General features: G+C 38.5%; 1 protein-coding gene and 1 long non-coding RNA gene across 3 annotated transcripts; both read right to left on the bottom strand.

Moving 5' to 3' along the window:
- Positions 1–758: 758 nt before the first annotated feature.
- On the bottom strand, positions 759–8,547 carry aimp2 (aminoacyl tRNA synthetase complex interacting multifunctional protein 2). 2 transcript variants are annotated; one of them, XM_062037271.1, is made up of 4 exons: positions 8,301–8,547; positions 6,030–6,245; positions 2,271–2,505; positions 759–1,448 (listed from the first exon to the last, which is right to left on the bottom strand). In XM_062037271.1, exons 1-4 carry the CDS (start codon positions 8,421–8,423, stop codon positions 1,060–1,062), a joined length of 963 nt encoding a protein of 320 aa, XP_061893255.1. In that variant the 5' UTR covers positions 8,424–8,547; the 3' UTR covers positions 759–1,059. The 2 variants fall into 2 exon arrangements, with proteins under 2 accessions (XP_061893255.1, XP_061893256.1); XM_062037272.1 differs by having other exon boundaries at positions 8,415–8,523.
- A 1,311-nt stretch (positions 8,548–9,858) lies between these two features.
- LOC133642258 (uncharacterized) lies at positions 9,859–11,875 on the bottom strand. The gene is made up of 6 exons (XR_009824487.1): positions 10,952–11,875; positions 10,604–10,674; positions 10,420–10,490; positions 10,266–10,336; positions 10,082–10,152; positions 9,859–9,994 (listed from the first exon to the last, which is right to left on the bottom strand). It is a non-coding gene; the product is annotated as an uncharacterized LOC133642258 (long non-coding RNA).
- Positions 11,876–14,000: the final 2,125 nt, after the last annotated feature.

Here is a 14,000-nt window from a genome sequence, read left to right as displayed (position 1 = left end):
AAACACAGACAAAACTGCTCCTCGGAGGAAAACAGACAAAACTGCTTGTAACTTCCAGTAGGAACGTCTTAGAGACATGAAACAAAAACGTCTATGTAGGTCTCACTTAGACCTACATTTCATAGATTGACATCCTTCAGCAACTAGGACTAGCACCAGCCAAGATGCAGACCCGACCAATGCTGCTTGCAGCTTTAATTTAAAATGTATTTCCGTGAGAGCCATATAATATTTTTTAACACTGAATACAACTGAATGCGTGCATTTTTAATAAAGACCAACATGTTTAGAGTATGATAAGTCTCTTATTCTTTTTAATAACATTGTTATTCTGAAGATAACCAATAATAAATAAAATACTTCTTACCGTTAATGCAACTTCTGGTGCTGCATGGTTTTGCTGATGGCTTTGTAGTCTGGTTGATACGTGGTTATTTTTAACACTGTGATTACCAGCGTAATTATTCATTACTTATCAAATTCAGCAAATTTCAGCTATGATTTATCTGAGAGCCAGATGCAGTCATCAAAAGAGCCACAGGTTCCCTACCCCTGTGTTAGAAGCTAAACTGATAATGAGCGCAGGTCTCAAAAACGGTGATACTAGCCAATTTTGAGTTGATACTTCACTCTGAGAATCCTTTGATTAGATCACGCTATAAAAACTTATCATTACTGAGTTTTTTGAGGAAATAATTACCATTGCTAAACTTATTTTGTTGTGTTATCTCACAGACTATAACATCAAAATGTCCCAGTTCCAAAAGCTTGACCCCAAGTGGATGTTTTAATGATTTCCAAAAAAACACAGGTACAAAGTATTACTCCTGATAACTAGTAATACTGTGACCACAAACATTTCATAGGCACAAAGTGGGTGAAAGGTGTCCTCTCGTGCTTCCTCCTTTGGAGAATCTGGTGTGTAGAAAAGCAGCGTGGCAGAAGGTGAACCGCCTTAGAGTGACTATATGTTTAAGGAGGGAAGCACGGGAAGATGTCCCTGACACATCTGGCAGATTTCTACATCCTTTCTCACTTTGCTATCTTAGCCTACCGGGGTCACTGCAGGAGTACCTTAGCGGGGCCAAAGTAGCCCAGGTTCTCGCAAGACTTGAGCCACCGCTGGACGTTAGCGGGGGCCGAGGAAGCGGCGCCGCTGTGCAGCACGCAGCAGTAGCAGGCCATGTCGGCCAGGGAGACCTCCCGCCCCGCAAGCCACGGGCCGCGGCCCAGGGCGGAGTTGAGGGCGCGCAGGACGGCGGCGCGCTCCTTGGCGCTGCCTTCCGCCAGCTGCAGGAAGGCCGTGTCCACCCAGCTGTCCACCAGTGTGGCGAGGGCGGGATCGGCCGGGTGGGGAGTGAGCAGCTTGGAGAGGAAGCGCGCCACGTTGGCCTCGCCCTCGATGGGGCACATGTTCTGGATGCTGAACTTCATCTGCACTTTGGGCACTGGAAGAGAAACATCATGAATGGTCTTAACTAAAAAACTTCATTTTCATGACTAACTTGACCTTATTTTTGGAAAATGTGTATTTTGAAAAAGGTACTTTCTAATCCACAGGAGTCCAACTCAAGGCCCGGGATCGCCACATCATATTATTCGGCCCTCGAAAGCCTGGAAATAATATGAGTAATTAAAGTACACTATATTGCCAAAAGTATTTGGCCACCCATCCAAATGATCAGAATCAGGTGTCCTAATCACTTTAAAGCACTTAGGCATGAAGACTGATTCTACAAAAACTTGTGAAAGAATGGGCCGCTCTCTCAAGGTCCATTAAGACATGGAGTCTGGTGTGAATGAACTTGACTGGCCTGCACAGAGTCCTGACCTGAACACCTTTGGGATGAATTAGAACGGAGACTGAGAGCCAGGCCTTATCGACCAACATCAGTGTGTGACCTCACCAATGCGCTTTTGGAAGAATGGTGGAAAATTCCTATAAACACACTCCGCAACCTTGTGGACAGCCTTATCAGAAGAGTTGAACCTGCAATGGCTGCAAAAGGTGGACCCACATCATATTGAACCCTATGGGTTAGGAATGGGATGGCACTTCAAGTTCATATGTGAGTCAAGGTGGATGGCCAAATATAAGCAAATATAAACTATGGCAATATAGTGTGCATGCAGGACTCTGGTTACAAATAACTACCCCCCCTGCTGGCTACTACGTGCAGTGAAACCTGCTATACCTTTACTGCTTCAACACGCAGCTGCTGTACAATTAAACCTATGCTAGGAATATCATGTCTCCAACTGTGACGTACCGTCTTTCCAAATGAGGGTGAAGCCCAGCTGGAAGAGGCGGCGGGCGTAGCTGTCCGGATGACGCGGGCCGAGGCAGGACAAGAGCTGTGGCGGCACGCCGCTGACTGAAGAGTGGACGTGCACGGCGGACAGCACCCGATAACGCTTACACAGCAGGTTGTGCAGAACCAGGAGGGTCAGTGGGGGCTGTTCTGGGTTGGCGTTGATGACGATGTCGTGGAGAGCGCCAAGATCCTAGTGGGAATGATGGCGAGAGAAAATTTGGGGTAAGTACATAACCATTGTTTAAAAGCACAGGGGTCAAACTCAAGGCCCGCCATCTCATTTAAAGCGGCCCGCAAAAGCCTTCAAATAATACGAGTCAATAAAGCATTTTATAATTTACTACCGTATTTTTCGGAGTATAAGTCGCACCTGCCGAAAATGCACAATAAAGGAGGAAAAAATATATACAGTGTTTCCCACACATTCATTTATTTGTGGCGGCCCGCCGCGAAAGAATTACATCCGCCACGAATCAAATAAAATAAAAACTTTTTCTTTTTTTTGTCCTTTCCAGCTTCTCAGGCAAATCATATAGTTGATGTACCGTATTTTCCGCACCATAAGCCGCACCTAAAAACCACAATTTTTGTCAAAAGCAGACAGTGCGGCTAATAACCCGGTGCGCCTTATATATGGATTAATATTCATATTTATTTTCATAAGGTTTAGGTCTCGCAACTACGGTAAACAGCCGCCATCTTTTTTCCCCGAAAAAAGAGGAAGCGCTTCTTCTTCTACGGTAAGCAACCGCCCCCATAGAAGAGGAAGCGCTTCTTCTTCTACTGTAAGCAACCGCCAAGGTGAGCACCCGCCCCCGTAGAAGAAGAAGCTCGCGGATATTTAATTTCATTTGTGTGTTTCTGTAAAGACAAAAAAATGTCTCCTCCTAAGAGACACGCGTACAAGGTTCCACTGACTTTTGATATTCATGTGAACCGCACTGTGGATACAACGGGAACACGTACGGTGAATATTCGCACCACAGGGAATGAGAAGTCGTCCTACTGTGGTTCTAGCTTGCCATGCTAACGGCCAGAAACTTCCGCCCACGATGATATTCAAAAGGAAGACCTTGCCAAAAGAGAACTTTCCAGCCGGCGTCATCATAAAAGATAACTCGAAGGGATGGATGGATGAAGAAAAGATGAGCGAGTGGTTGATAGACGTTTACGCGAAGACACCGGGTGACTTTTTTCACGCAGCGCCGTCCCTGTTGATCTACAACTGCATGCGCGTCCACATCATCGATGGTGTCAAAAAACAAGTGAAGCACACCGAAGAAGAATAATTCGAGGGATTTGTGGATGAGTAATAACTTAAGAAAGTAAGCTTTAAATGTTTATTTTGTGTGTTGTGTGACACTAATGTATGAGCAACGTTGAGTTATTGATGTTGCTATTGCTCTGCACTATTTTGAGTGTTACTATTTTTGTGATTGCACATTTGCACATTACATTTTGGGAGTGAACGGAGTTGTTAGAACGCTGGTTTGTAATATATTATTAAAGTTTGACTGACCTATCTGACTGTTTTGTTGACATTCCCTTTAGCGTAGCGTAGGTGCGGCTAATAGCACGGGGCGGCTAATAGGTAAACAAAGTTTTGAAATATGCCGTTCATTAAACGTGCGGCTAATAACACGGGGCGCCTTATGGTGCGGAAAATACGGTAGATGCCCATATAGGCTGTTCACATTTACTTTACAAAAGAGAAGTGTAAGATACTTCTCTTGTTGCCTTATTTGTATTTGACCACTACTGTTTTCTGTTTATTTGTTACTGACTGTGGCAGGACACCTCTGCCTCTGTTTCACTTTATGTTGCTGGTAAATAATATGGTTGTAGTAGTAGGCTAAAGTTAAATGATTTAGTATGCACTAATTAAAGGGGCAGAGCTTTAAGAGACATTTTAGCTTTTATATTTTATAAGATAAATTTTTTGTAAGAACCACAATTAATAAATATATTTCAGTGAATAACTTATTGTTCAAATCTGTATATAAATATGTACATAAAGTGTTGTAATTATATTGTAAAATGGATGGACGTTTAAAACAAAACTGTTATTATTAATTAGTAAGTATACATTTTTTTAGCCTTTTTAGAGAAAATCATATCATTGTAGTACATTATGCAAATTACTCGATGATGTCATGGTGACCACGCCCATAGCCACGCCCCCACCGCCACAGGTGTCTTGGCAGTTTATGGGAAACACTGTTACCGCTTATTCCCTTTGGGGTCACGGGGGCGCTGGAGCCTATCTCAGCTACAATCGATTTCTGAAAAAATACCCGCTTTTCCCAATCTTTTCTGAAATTCCCCGTTGAAATCGATGGGACATTTTTCAAAGATCCACAATCCCCACATTTTTCATCTGATTCAAACCATTCCAACGTTCAAACTATTCTTACATTCACACTACATTCTGTCAGCGTTTCAGTTCAACTTCAGCATCGGAGCATTCACACACAATTCCTTTAGGAATGGCCTCATCTAGTAGAAATTAATACTCTAAATAATTATAAAGAAAACACAATTCCCCTCTAGAGATAATCCATAAAAACATAGATTTTGCCAATTTCCTATAAATATTATAAGTATCTTTTATAATTACTATTTTTTGTACCGTATTTTTCTGAGTATAAGTCGCACTGGCCGAAAATGCATAATAAAGAAGGAAAAAAACGTACATAAGTCGCACTGGAGTATAAGTCGCATTTTTGGGGGAAATGTATTTGATAAAAGCCAACACCAAGAATAGACATTTGAAAGGCAATTTAAAATGTCTAAAGAATAGTGAACAACAGGCTGAATAAGTGTACGTTATATGAGGCATAAATAACCAACTGAGAACGTGCCTGGTATGTTAACATAACATATTATGGTAAGAGTCATTCAAATAACTATAACATATAGAACATGCTATACGTTTACCAAACAATCTGTCACTCCTAATCGCTAAATCCCATGAAATCTTATACATCTAGTCTCTTACGTGAATGAGCTAAATAATATTATTTGATATTTTACGCTGATGTGTTAATAATTTCACACGTAAATCGCTCCTGAGTATAAGTCGCACCCCCGGCCAAACTATGAAAAAAAACTGCAACTTATAGTCCGAAAAATACGGTATGTATAATATGGCATATTTTATTATTTATGTTCACCTACCTACTGTAATGTACTTGTGTCTAGTTCATTTTGTGCCAATGACATGCGTATGAGTGCTTATTTTAAACATACTTTTAAAGATATTTCTACCCTATATTAAGTAATGAATGTGTCAAAGCAAAAACAAGCCCGTTTATGTTGCTTCCTTATTGGCTAAAAAGCGCTTGTCAACCAGCAAATGTGTTTACTGCAATGTTGTGGACTTACATTTTATTACATGAAATGCTGAAGTGAAAAAGCTACATTTTATTACACAAAATGCTGAAGTGGAAGGGGCACCTTTGAACAGCTACATGGTACAGTCCAGTAAATAGGCGAGGTATGTAATCAACAATAATGACTTAATTGTGCTGACGCTCGAAACTACCAGGAAGTGTGGAGCAATAAAAGTATGATACACACCTTCTTTTATATGCATCTACAATGTTTTAGTACACTTACGAATACTGTTATTGTGCTAATATGCATTAGTCAAAAAGCCGGAACAAAGCCATTCCGGTTACTATGACCTTTTCCAGACGCTAGCATTATTCCTACCTTCCCTAATAGCTTGTCCAGGTCAGCTGCCCCTTGGAAGGCTGTTGAGCTCTGGCAGGAGAGGCTGCTGCTGACTGTGAGGTCCATGTCAGCATCCGGCGTGGTCACGGTCTTCGCCAGGCCCTCTACGGCCGCCTTTAGTTCGTACAGTTTTCGCATGATCTCATCTTGTCGGGCCTCCAGAGCTTGGACTGCCGGATCTAGTATGTCCCCATTCTGCAAAGACAGTGATTGATCAGTGCGGTCATACAAAACCCAAAACCAGTGAAGTTGGCACGTCGTGTAAATGGTAAATAAAAACAGAATATAATGATTTGCAAATCCTTTTCAACTTATATTCAATTGAATAGACTGCAAAGACAAGATATTTAATGTTCGAACTTTGTTATTTTTTGCAAATATTAGCTCATTTGGAATTTCATGCCTGCAACAAGTTTCAAAAAAGCTGGCACAAGTGGCAAAAAAACGGAGAGAGTTGAGGAATGCTCATCAAACACTTATTTGGAGTATCCCACAGGTGAACAGGCTAATTGGGAACAGGTGGGTGCCATGATTGGGTATAAAAGGGGTGATGGACGGATGGGCAGCGCCTGGAGAGCTGCAGCCTGCCCCCGTGGCCCCCACTCCCTCCCCTCTGTTGCAAGTCTCAAGATGTTGTAATATGTATGTGTTTTTTCCCACTCCAGACTGGGCCCCCCGTAGGAGCCCATTCTAGATTGTAATATTTTTACTCATCCTCCCCCAGCGTTTACCTTTTTCCTATCTTCCTTGTGGCGACCCATCAGCGTTCCTGTTCTGTAACCCTGTACACTGTTTGTTTGTTTGTTTAATCTGTAAGTTTTGTTGTGGTTGTGGCTTCTCCGTGGTCGGTCCTAAGCTCTGGAACACACTGCGCCTCCATGTTCCAACTGCTACCGCAGCGCAGTGTTTTAAAGTCTCGTCTTAAGACCCACTCTTATCCTCTGGCTTCTAACACTACGTGAGTTGTGTGGTCCTCCGTGTTTTTACATTTTTTATTTCTATTTACCGTATTTTTCTGAGTATAAATCGCTCCGGAGTATAAGTCGCATCAGCCGAAAATGCATAATAAAGAAGGAAAAAAAACATATATAAGTCGCACTGGAGTATAAGTCGCATTTTTTGGGGAAATGTATTTGATAAAAGCCAACACCAAGAATAGACATTTGAAAGGCAATTTAAAAAAAAAAAGAATAGTGAACAACAGGCTGAATAAGTGTACGTTATATGAGGCATAAATAACCAACTGAGAACGTGCCTGGTATGTTAACGTAACATATTATGGTAAGAGTCATTCAAATAACTATAACATATAGAACATGCTATACGTTTACCAAACAATCTGTCACTCCTAATCGCTAAATCCCATGAAATCTTAAACGTCTAGTCTCTTACGTGAATGAGTTAAATAATATTATTTGATATTTTACGCTAATGTGTTAATAATTTCACACATAAGTCGCTCCTGAGTATAAGTTGCACCCCCGGCCAAACTATGAAAAAAACTGTGACTTATAGTCCGAAAAATAAGCTACTGTTTTAATTGGTTTTACCCTTTAAAATGGGTTTTAAATATTTATTTTTATTCAGTTATTGCCGGAGCTAAGGATAGTATTTGAATCTTGTTTTTAATATTTTAGTGCAGCACTTTGGAAACATTTTTTGATGTTTAAATGTGCTATATAAATAAAGTGGATTGGACTGTGTACTTGTGCAATGAACAACAATAAAGACCTACCTGAAGTATTTTTTAAAACTAGTCCTTGGTTTGTTTACTGGCATGCTCACTCGTCCTTTTTTATATATATATAATATGCTTTTTTTTAATATCCTTTATCAAACAGTTTCTCTTTCGTTTTTGACAAAGCATTGCGTCAGCACACAGTCAGTGAAACAGAGCTCACATGAATTGATTAACGTGGACCCCGACTTAAACAAGTTGAAAAACTTATTCGGGTGTTACCATTTAGTGGTCAATTGTACGGAATATGTACTGAACTGTGCAATCTACTAATACATTTTCAATAATAAAAAAAAAAAACAGAGCTCACAGGCTAGCTTAGCCTAGCTAGCTTAGCCTAGCTCGCTAGCTTGCTGATACCATCCACGTTGCGAGAAGTAGACATTTACTCCGCAATAAGTTCATATACAGTCGCCCTGACAGCACACATACAATGATATATTTAAAAAAAAAAAAATACTAAATTGAGGGTGAAATGTATTATCTGGTGAATGAATGACTAAACGTTTTACCTGCAGCGCGTGCTCGTGTGTGCAGCTGTTGCCCGGCCGCGCGTGCACGCTGGGTAAGGTGTACATGCAGGTGGGCAAATCGACCTTGGCGTCACCCCCGCAGATTGGCTTTACCTGGTACATGTTGCTGACTTTTTTTTTGCAACCTCCCCCCCCAAAAAATAAAATCCACGTCACAGGAATGGAGCAGCAGTTATGTTGACAGCCAGCAGCAGCCGACACACCGGAATGGACAGAGCGGCCCGCGTGACGTCATATCCGGTTAAAACAATAAAAGCAGCGTTTTGGAACGCAATTTTTTTGTTTTTGAAATACAATAAATATACGTCTATGATTATTTATTTGGATTGAATTCACTTAAATCAAATTAATACATTGTGGAAAAATATATTTTTAATTTTTCAGATTCGTCGTCATTTTATTGTGGGATTGTTTGAAAGAAATGAATACAAATACCACATGTCAAACGGCTGTAGTGTGTGTGAATAAAGGGAGGATAACATTAGTTTTTTGTGCATTTATGTACATGTTTTGGTCATTATTATTTATTTGATTATATGTAGATGTTGCATATTATAAATAAAGGTTTATTAAAAATAAAAATAAAATTATGTTGACAGCCAGAAGCAGCCGGAAAAGACGGAGCGGCGCACGTGACGTCATATCCGATTAAAACAATAAAAGCAGCGTTTTGAAACGCAATTTTTTTGTTTTTGAAATACAATAAATATAAGTGTATAATTTTTTTTACCAGCTTGAATTAGCGTAAATTAAATGTAAACATTGTGAAAAATATATACATTTTCAGATTTGTCGTCATTTTATTGTGTGATTGTCTGAAACAAATAAATACAAATACCACATGTCGAACGGCTGTAGTGTGTGTGAATAAAGGGAGGATAACATTTGGTTTTTTTGCCTTTAAAAAATAATTAGAACTTTACTTTAAAACGCTTTCTATCTGTAACAGCCAAAAAGCTGTGAAAACTATGATGCTGTGCTCCAAATGTGGATTATTCACGGAACATGTGTGAGCCTACAGCTTTACACTTTGTTACACACACACACACATATATATATATATATATATATATATATATATATATATATATATATATATATATATATATATATATATATATATATATATATATATATATATATATATATATATATATATATATATATATATATATATCAGTGGAGGCTGGTGACTTCCAGAATTGAGGAGGCCATTTTTTTCCGCTTGCTCACTTCACTCGCGATGGAATGTTCCCTGTTCTCTTATCTGTCTTTGTGCTGGCCAAAGGCATACTATTTGGAGTGTAAGCTACAGTCAGAAAGTTCTTGCTGATGCAATTCATTGTGCAGAGCTTAGCCTTGTGCCTTCCTGAAGAAATTACATTGCTGTAAGTCTATGAGCCTGCCTGATAATTAAGCTGAGAAATGACATTTGGATGTTATATAAACGCCAAGTGAACATGTGTAAAAGGCAGGAATTTTAATTATGTAGTTAAAAACAATTTTGTTTAGCTTACATTTTTCATTCTTCTACAGCTTCAACATGTAATCACCAATTTAATCAAGTTTAGCATATAAAAAAGATAAGATAACACTTTCTTTATCATATGTAGTTTTATTCAATATATTTAATATAAAATATGTAAAAATATGGTTCCAGTTGGCTTTATCTGCTGAGAAACACAGACAAAATGGAGTGTTATTACTACTGAGAACTAGTGGTGTAACACTGGTAGAGACATCTAATTAGTTCAACTCACATCTGGTTTAGCTGAGGGGCGGCATGCTCTCTCCTGGACTCCACTCCACAGGTTGGTGCTGGCTTCATTTACTGAGAAATACAGGACATGAAATTTTGTGTTATTACTACTGAGAACTAGTGGTGTAACACTGCTATTACTACTGAGAACTAGTGGTATAACACTGGTAGAGATTTCAACCCACCTCTGGTTTAGCTGAGGGGCGAGGGGCTCTCTCCACAACTCCACTCTACGGGTTGCAGCTGGCTTCATCTACTGAGAGACATGAAATGGAGTGTTATTACTACTGAGAACTAGTGGTGTAACACTGGTAGAGACATCTAATTAGTTCAACTCACATCTGGTTTAGCTGAGGGGCGGCATGCTCTCTCCTGGACTCCACTCCACAGGTTGGTGCTGGCTTCATTTACTGAGAAATACAGGACATGAAATTTTGTGTTATTACTACTGAGAACTAGTGGTGTAACACTGCTATTACTACTGAGAACTAGTGGTATAACACTGGTAGAGATTTCAACCCACCTCTGGTTTAGCTGAGGGGCGAGGGGCTCTCTCCACAACTCCACTCTACGGGTTGCAGCTGGCTTCATCTACTGAGAGACATGAAATGGAGTGTTATTACTACTGAGAACTAGTGGTGTAACACTGGTAGAGACATCTAATTAGTTCAACTCACATCTGGTTTAGCTGAGGGGCGGCATGCTCTCTCCTGGACTCCACTCCACAGGTTGGTGCTGGCTTCATTTACTGAGAAATACAGGACATGAAATTTTGTGTTATTACTACTGAGAACTAGTGGTGTAACACTGCTATTACTACTGAGAACTAGTGGTATAACACTGGTAGAGATTTCAACCGCTTACCGCTTACCGCCGGCTCGAGTCACACGACTCATCTTGACTTCTGGAGTTGGTCGGCCAGCAGATTTTATCTTCACTTTTGAAGCATGGTCTAAAGTATGGAATGGCTGGGACAACAAATAGTCGACTAGATTTTCTTTCCCATCCCATGGCCTGCATCTAGGTTGAACTCCATCCTCCTCTTCCACTGGATTCGGACCCAAGCCACCACCACAAGCACCTGTTCCATGTACATTTTCCTCTCTCACATCCATTTTGCCTGGCTAATCTAGGCTTGCTCGAACACACACAGCTAACTGGATGGAAAACAATGAGCTAAACTTCAACTGTAAAAATGTCCAAACTACAGAGATAAATGTCAATGAGCGATTAGCAGCAGCAGCTTTTGCTTTCGAAATCTGTCTCAGAGATGTTGTCAACTCAAGGAGAAATGCCTAGAGTGAAGGGTTTAACGTTAACGCATATCTATCTCCAGCCCAAGATCTCAAATTGCGCCAGAATCTCGCCGATTTCCGAGGTCGTTTTAAGCAAAAGTATTTGGCTATATGAGCTATAAACTTCACGGATGATAGCCAGGGGTGTTCTCTAAATTTCCTGAAAAGCACAAGTTGATAGGACACTCGTAGCCACTATGGCGAGTGTTTGTTTGACTGGAGTGGCTGGCGAATTCTCAAAATGGCTTCTGTGTTGATTAGGAAAGGAAAGGATTGATTCCAAATGAACCAGTAGCATGTGATTGGACGAACAAAATGTCAATCTTTCAGCCCTGGACACAATGCATGGTGAGGCCAGGCCTCCGTTGCCCACCCATTTTCAGTGATCTGGCCAATCACATATTGGCATGAAAAAGCATGCATTACATTGACTTCTATGAGAAGCTAATTTCCTAGGGGAGGCCTGGCCTCCCTTAATACAAACTGATAGGGAAATCTGGCCTGTTGCTTTACAATTGCAATATTGGGTTTTAGCCATGGGAACATTTAGATTTATGAACAAAACTAAAATAATATGAATATAAAAAATAAAAAATATGTTTTTTGTTAAAATAAATAAATAAAATAAATATATTTATTGTTTTTTTTAAATCTCTCTCTTCTCTCAAATTATTGGGGAGGCCAGGCCTCCTCCACCTCTATGGAGGAGCCTCCACTGATATATATATATATATATATATATATATATATATATATATATATATATATATATATATATATATATATATATATATATATATATATATATATATATATATATATATATATATATATATATATATATATATATATATATATATATATATATATATATATATATATATATATATATATAACTGTATATATATATATATATATATATATATATATATATATATATATATATATATATATATATATATATATATATATATATATATATATATATATATATATATATATATATATATATATATATATATATATATATATATATAACTCTTTCTGTACATGTTTTGATCATTATTATTTATTTGATTATATGTAAATGTTGCAAATTATAAATAAAGGTTTATTAAAAAAATAAATAAAAAAAGTTATGTTGACAGCCAGCAGCAGCAGACACACCGGAAAAGACGGAGCGGCCCACGTGACGTCATATCCGATTAAAACAATAAAAGCAGGGTTTTGGAACGCTATTTTTTTGTTTTTGAAATACAGTAAATATAAGTGTATATTATAGTGTGTATTATAAATACGAAACAGTAAAACAAAAACTCCAGTCCAAAAAAAATGCGGGATGGGACTTTCAAAAAAGAAAAGTTTTATTGAACGCTCAATGTAAGTCTTTGTAGCGGCTAGCTCCGGGGTGTTAGCCAATGACTTTAGCTGGGGGGGGGGGACTTCCGGAGAGAGATAGGGAAGTGACGTCGTAAAGGGTTCCAGTATTGCCGGGAAAAGAGGGAAGACGCACATTAGAGTTGTTGTGTGTGGTTGAATCGCATCTTATGCAATAAAGACAAGACAAACAAAGAAGTTGTATGAGCCTACATTCCTGGATTATTACAATATAATAGTGCATAAATCAATGACTATTCCAACCAGGAGTGTGTTGTAAATACGCCAGAGGGCGCTAGAGCTTAATGTTTGTCATTGACAAGAAGTACCTACTAGGGGTCTAAAAGTCTTTATTAATTGCTTTGTTTGATGACAGTTTTTAATTTAAAAAAAAAAAAGTATTCTTTCATATTTCAATTGTATGCCAATCGTATTTGCATATGACAGATTATTGATAAATATGGTGTAAGAAAACACACTATAACATAATATTATCCAATCTGTGGGACGTGACAGACTACAGGGGTGTGGGGGTCTAATGTAAACAATCAGTCACACTTTTTTTTAGCAGACATAATTGTCACACGTAGCTCATTTTTCTCACAATTAACTCACTTTTCTCACATTTAGCGCATTTTCATCACATCTAAGTTCAAACTAAATGTTGAGTCTAAATGTCTTGTCTAAATCTTAAATCTGAATATAAATGTTAAATCTAAATCTAAAGGTTAAACCTAAATCTAAATGTTAAATCTAAATGTTAACTCTAAATCCATCCATCCATTCATTTTCTACCGCTTGTCCCGCTCGGGGTAGCGGGGGGTGCTGGAGCCTACCTCAGCTGCATTCAGGTGGAAGGCGGGGTACACCCTGGACAAGTCGCCACCTCATCACAGGGCCAACACAGATAGACGGACAATCCAAATGTTAAACCTAAATCTTAATTCGACACTTAAATGTTGAATCTAAATCTAAATGTCAAATCTAAATGTTAAATCTATATGTTGAATCTGAATCTAAAGGTTAAATCAAAAATGTAAATCTAAATCTAAATGTTGAATCTGAATATAAAGGTTAACTCTAAATCCAAATGTTAAATCTAAATCTAAAGGTTAACTCTAAATCCAAATGTTAAATCTAAATCTTAATTTGACACTTAAATGTTGAATCTAAATCTAAATGTTGAATCTGAATCTAAATGTTAAATCTAAATGTTAAATCTAAATGTTGAATCTAAATCTAAAGGTT

The sequence above is a fragment of the Entelurus aequoreus genome, linkage group LG25 (genome assembly GCF_033978785.1).
Source record: "Entelurus aequoreus isolate RoL-2023_Sb linkage group LG25, RoL_Eaeq_v1.1, whole genome shotgun sequence".
NCBI classification, from domain to species: domain Eukaryota; kingdom Metazoa; phylum Chordata; class Actinopteri; order Syngnathiformes; family Syngnathidae; genus Entelurus; species Entelurus aequoreus.
The sequence above is the reverse complement of the archived record's forward strand: the minus strand, read 5'-3'. Positions and strand labels throughout refer to the sequence as shown.

Coding starts and splice junctions, on each gene's coding strand:
- aimp2 (XM_062037271.1), bottom strand. CDS start 8,423: ATGTACCAGGTAAAGCCAATCTGCGGGGGTGACGCCAAGGTCGATTTG. Junction 6,246..8,300: donor CACACGAGCACGCGCTGCAG/GTAAAACGTTTA, acceptor CTGTCTTTGCAG/AATGGGGACATACTAGATCC. Junction 2,506..6,029: donor TGGACAAGCTATTAGGGAAG/GTAGGAATAATG, acceptor CATTCCCACTAG/GATCTTGGCGCTCTCCACGA.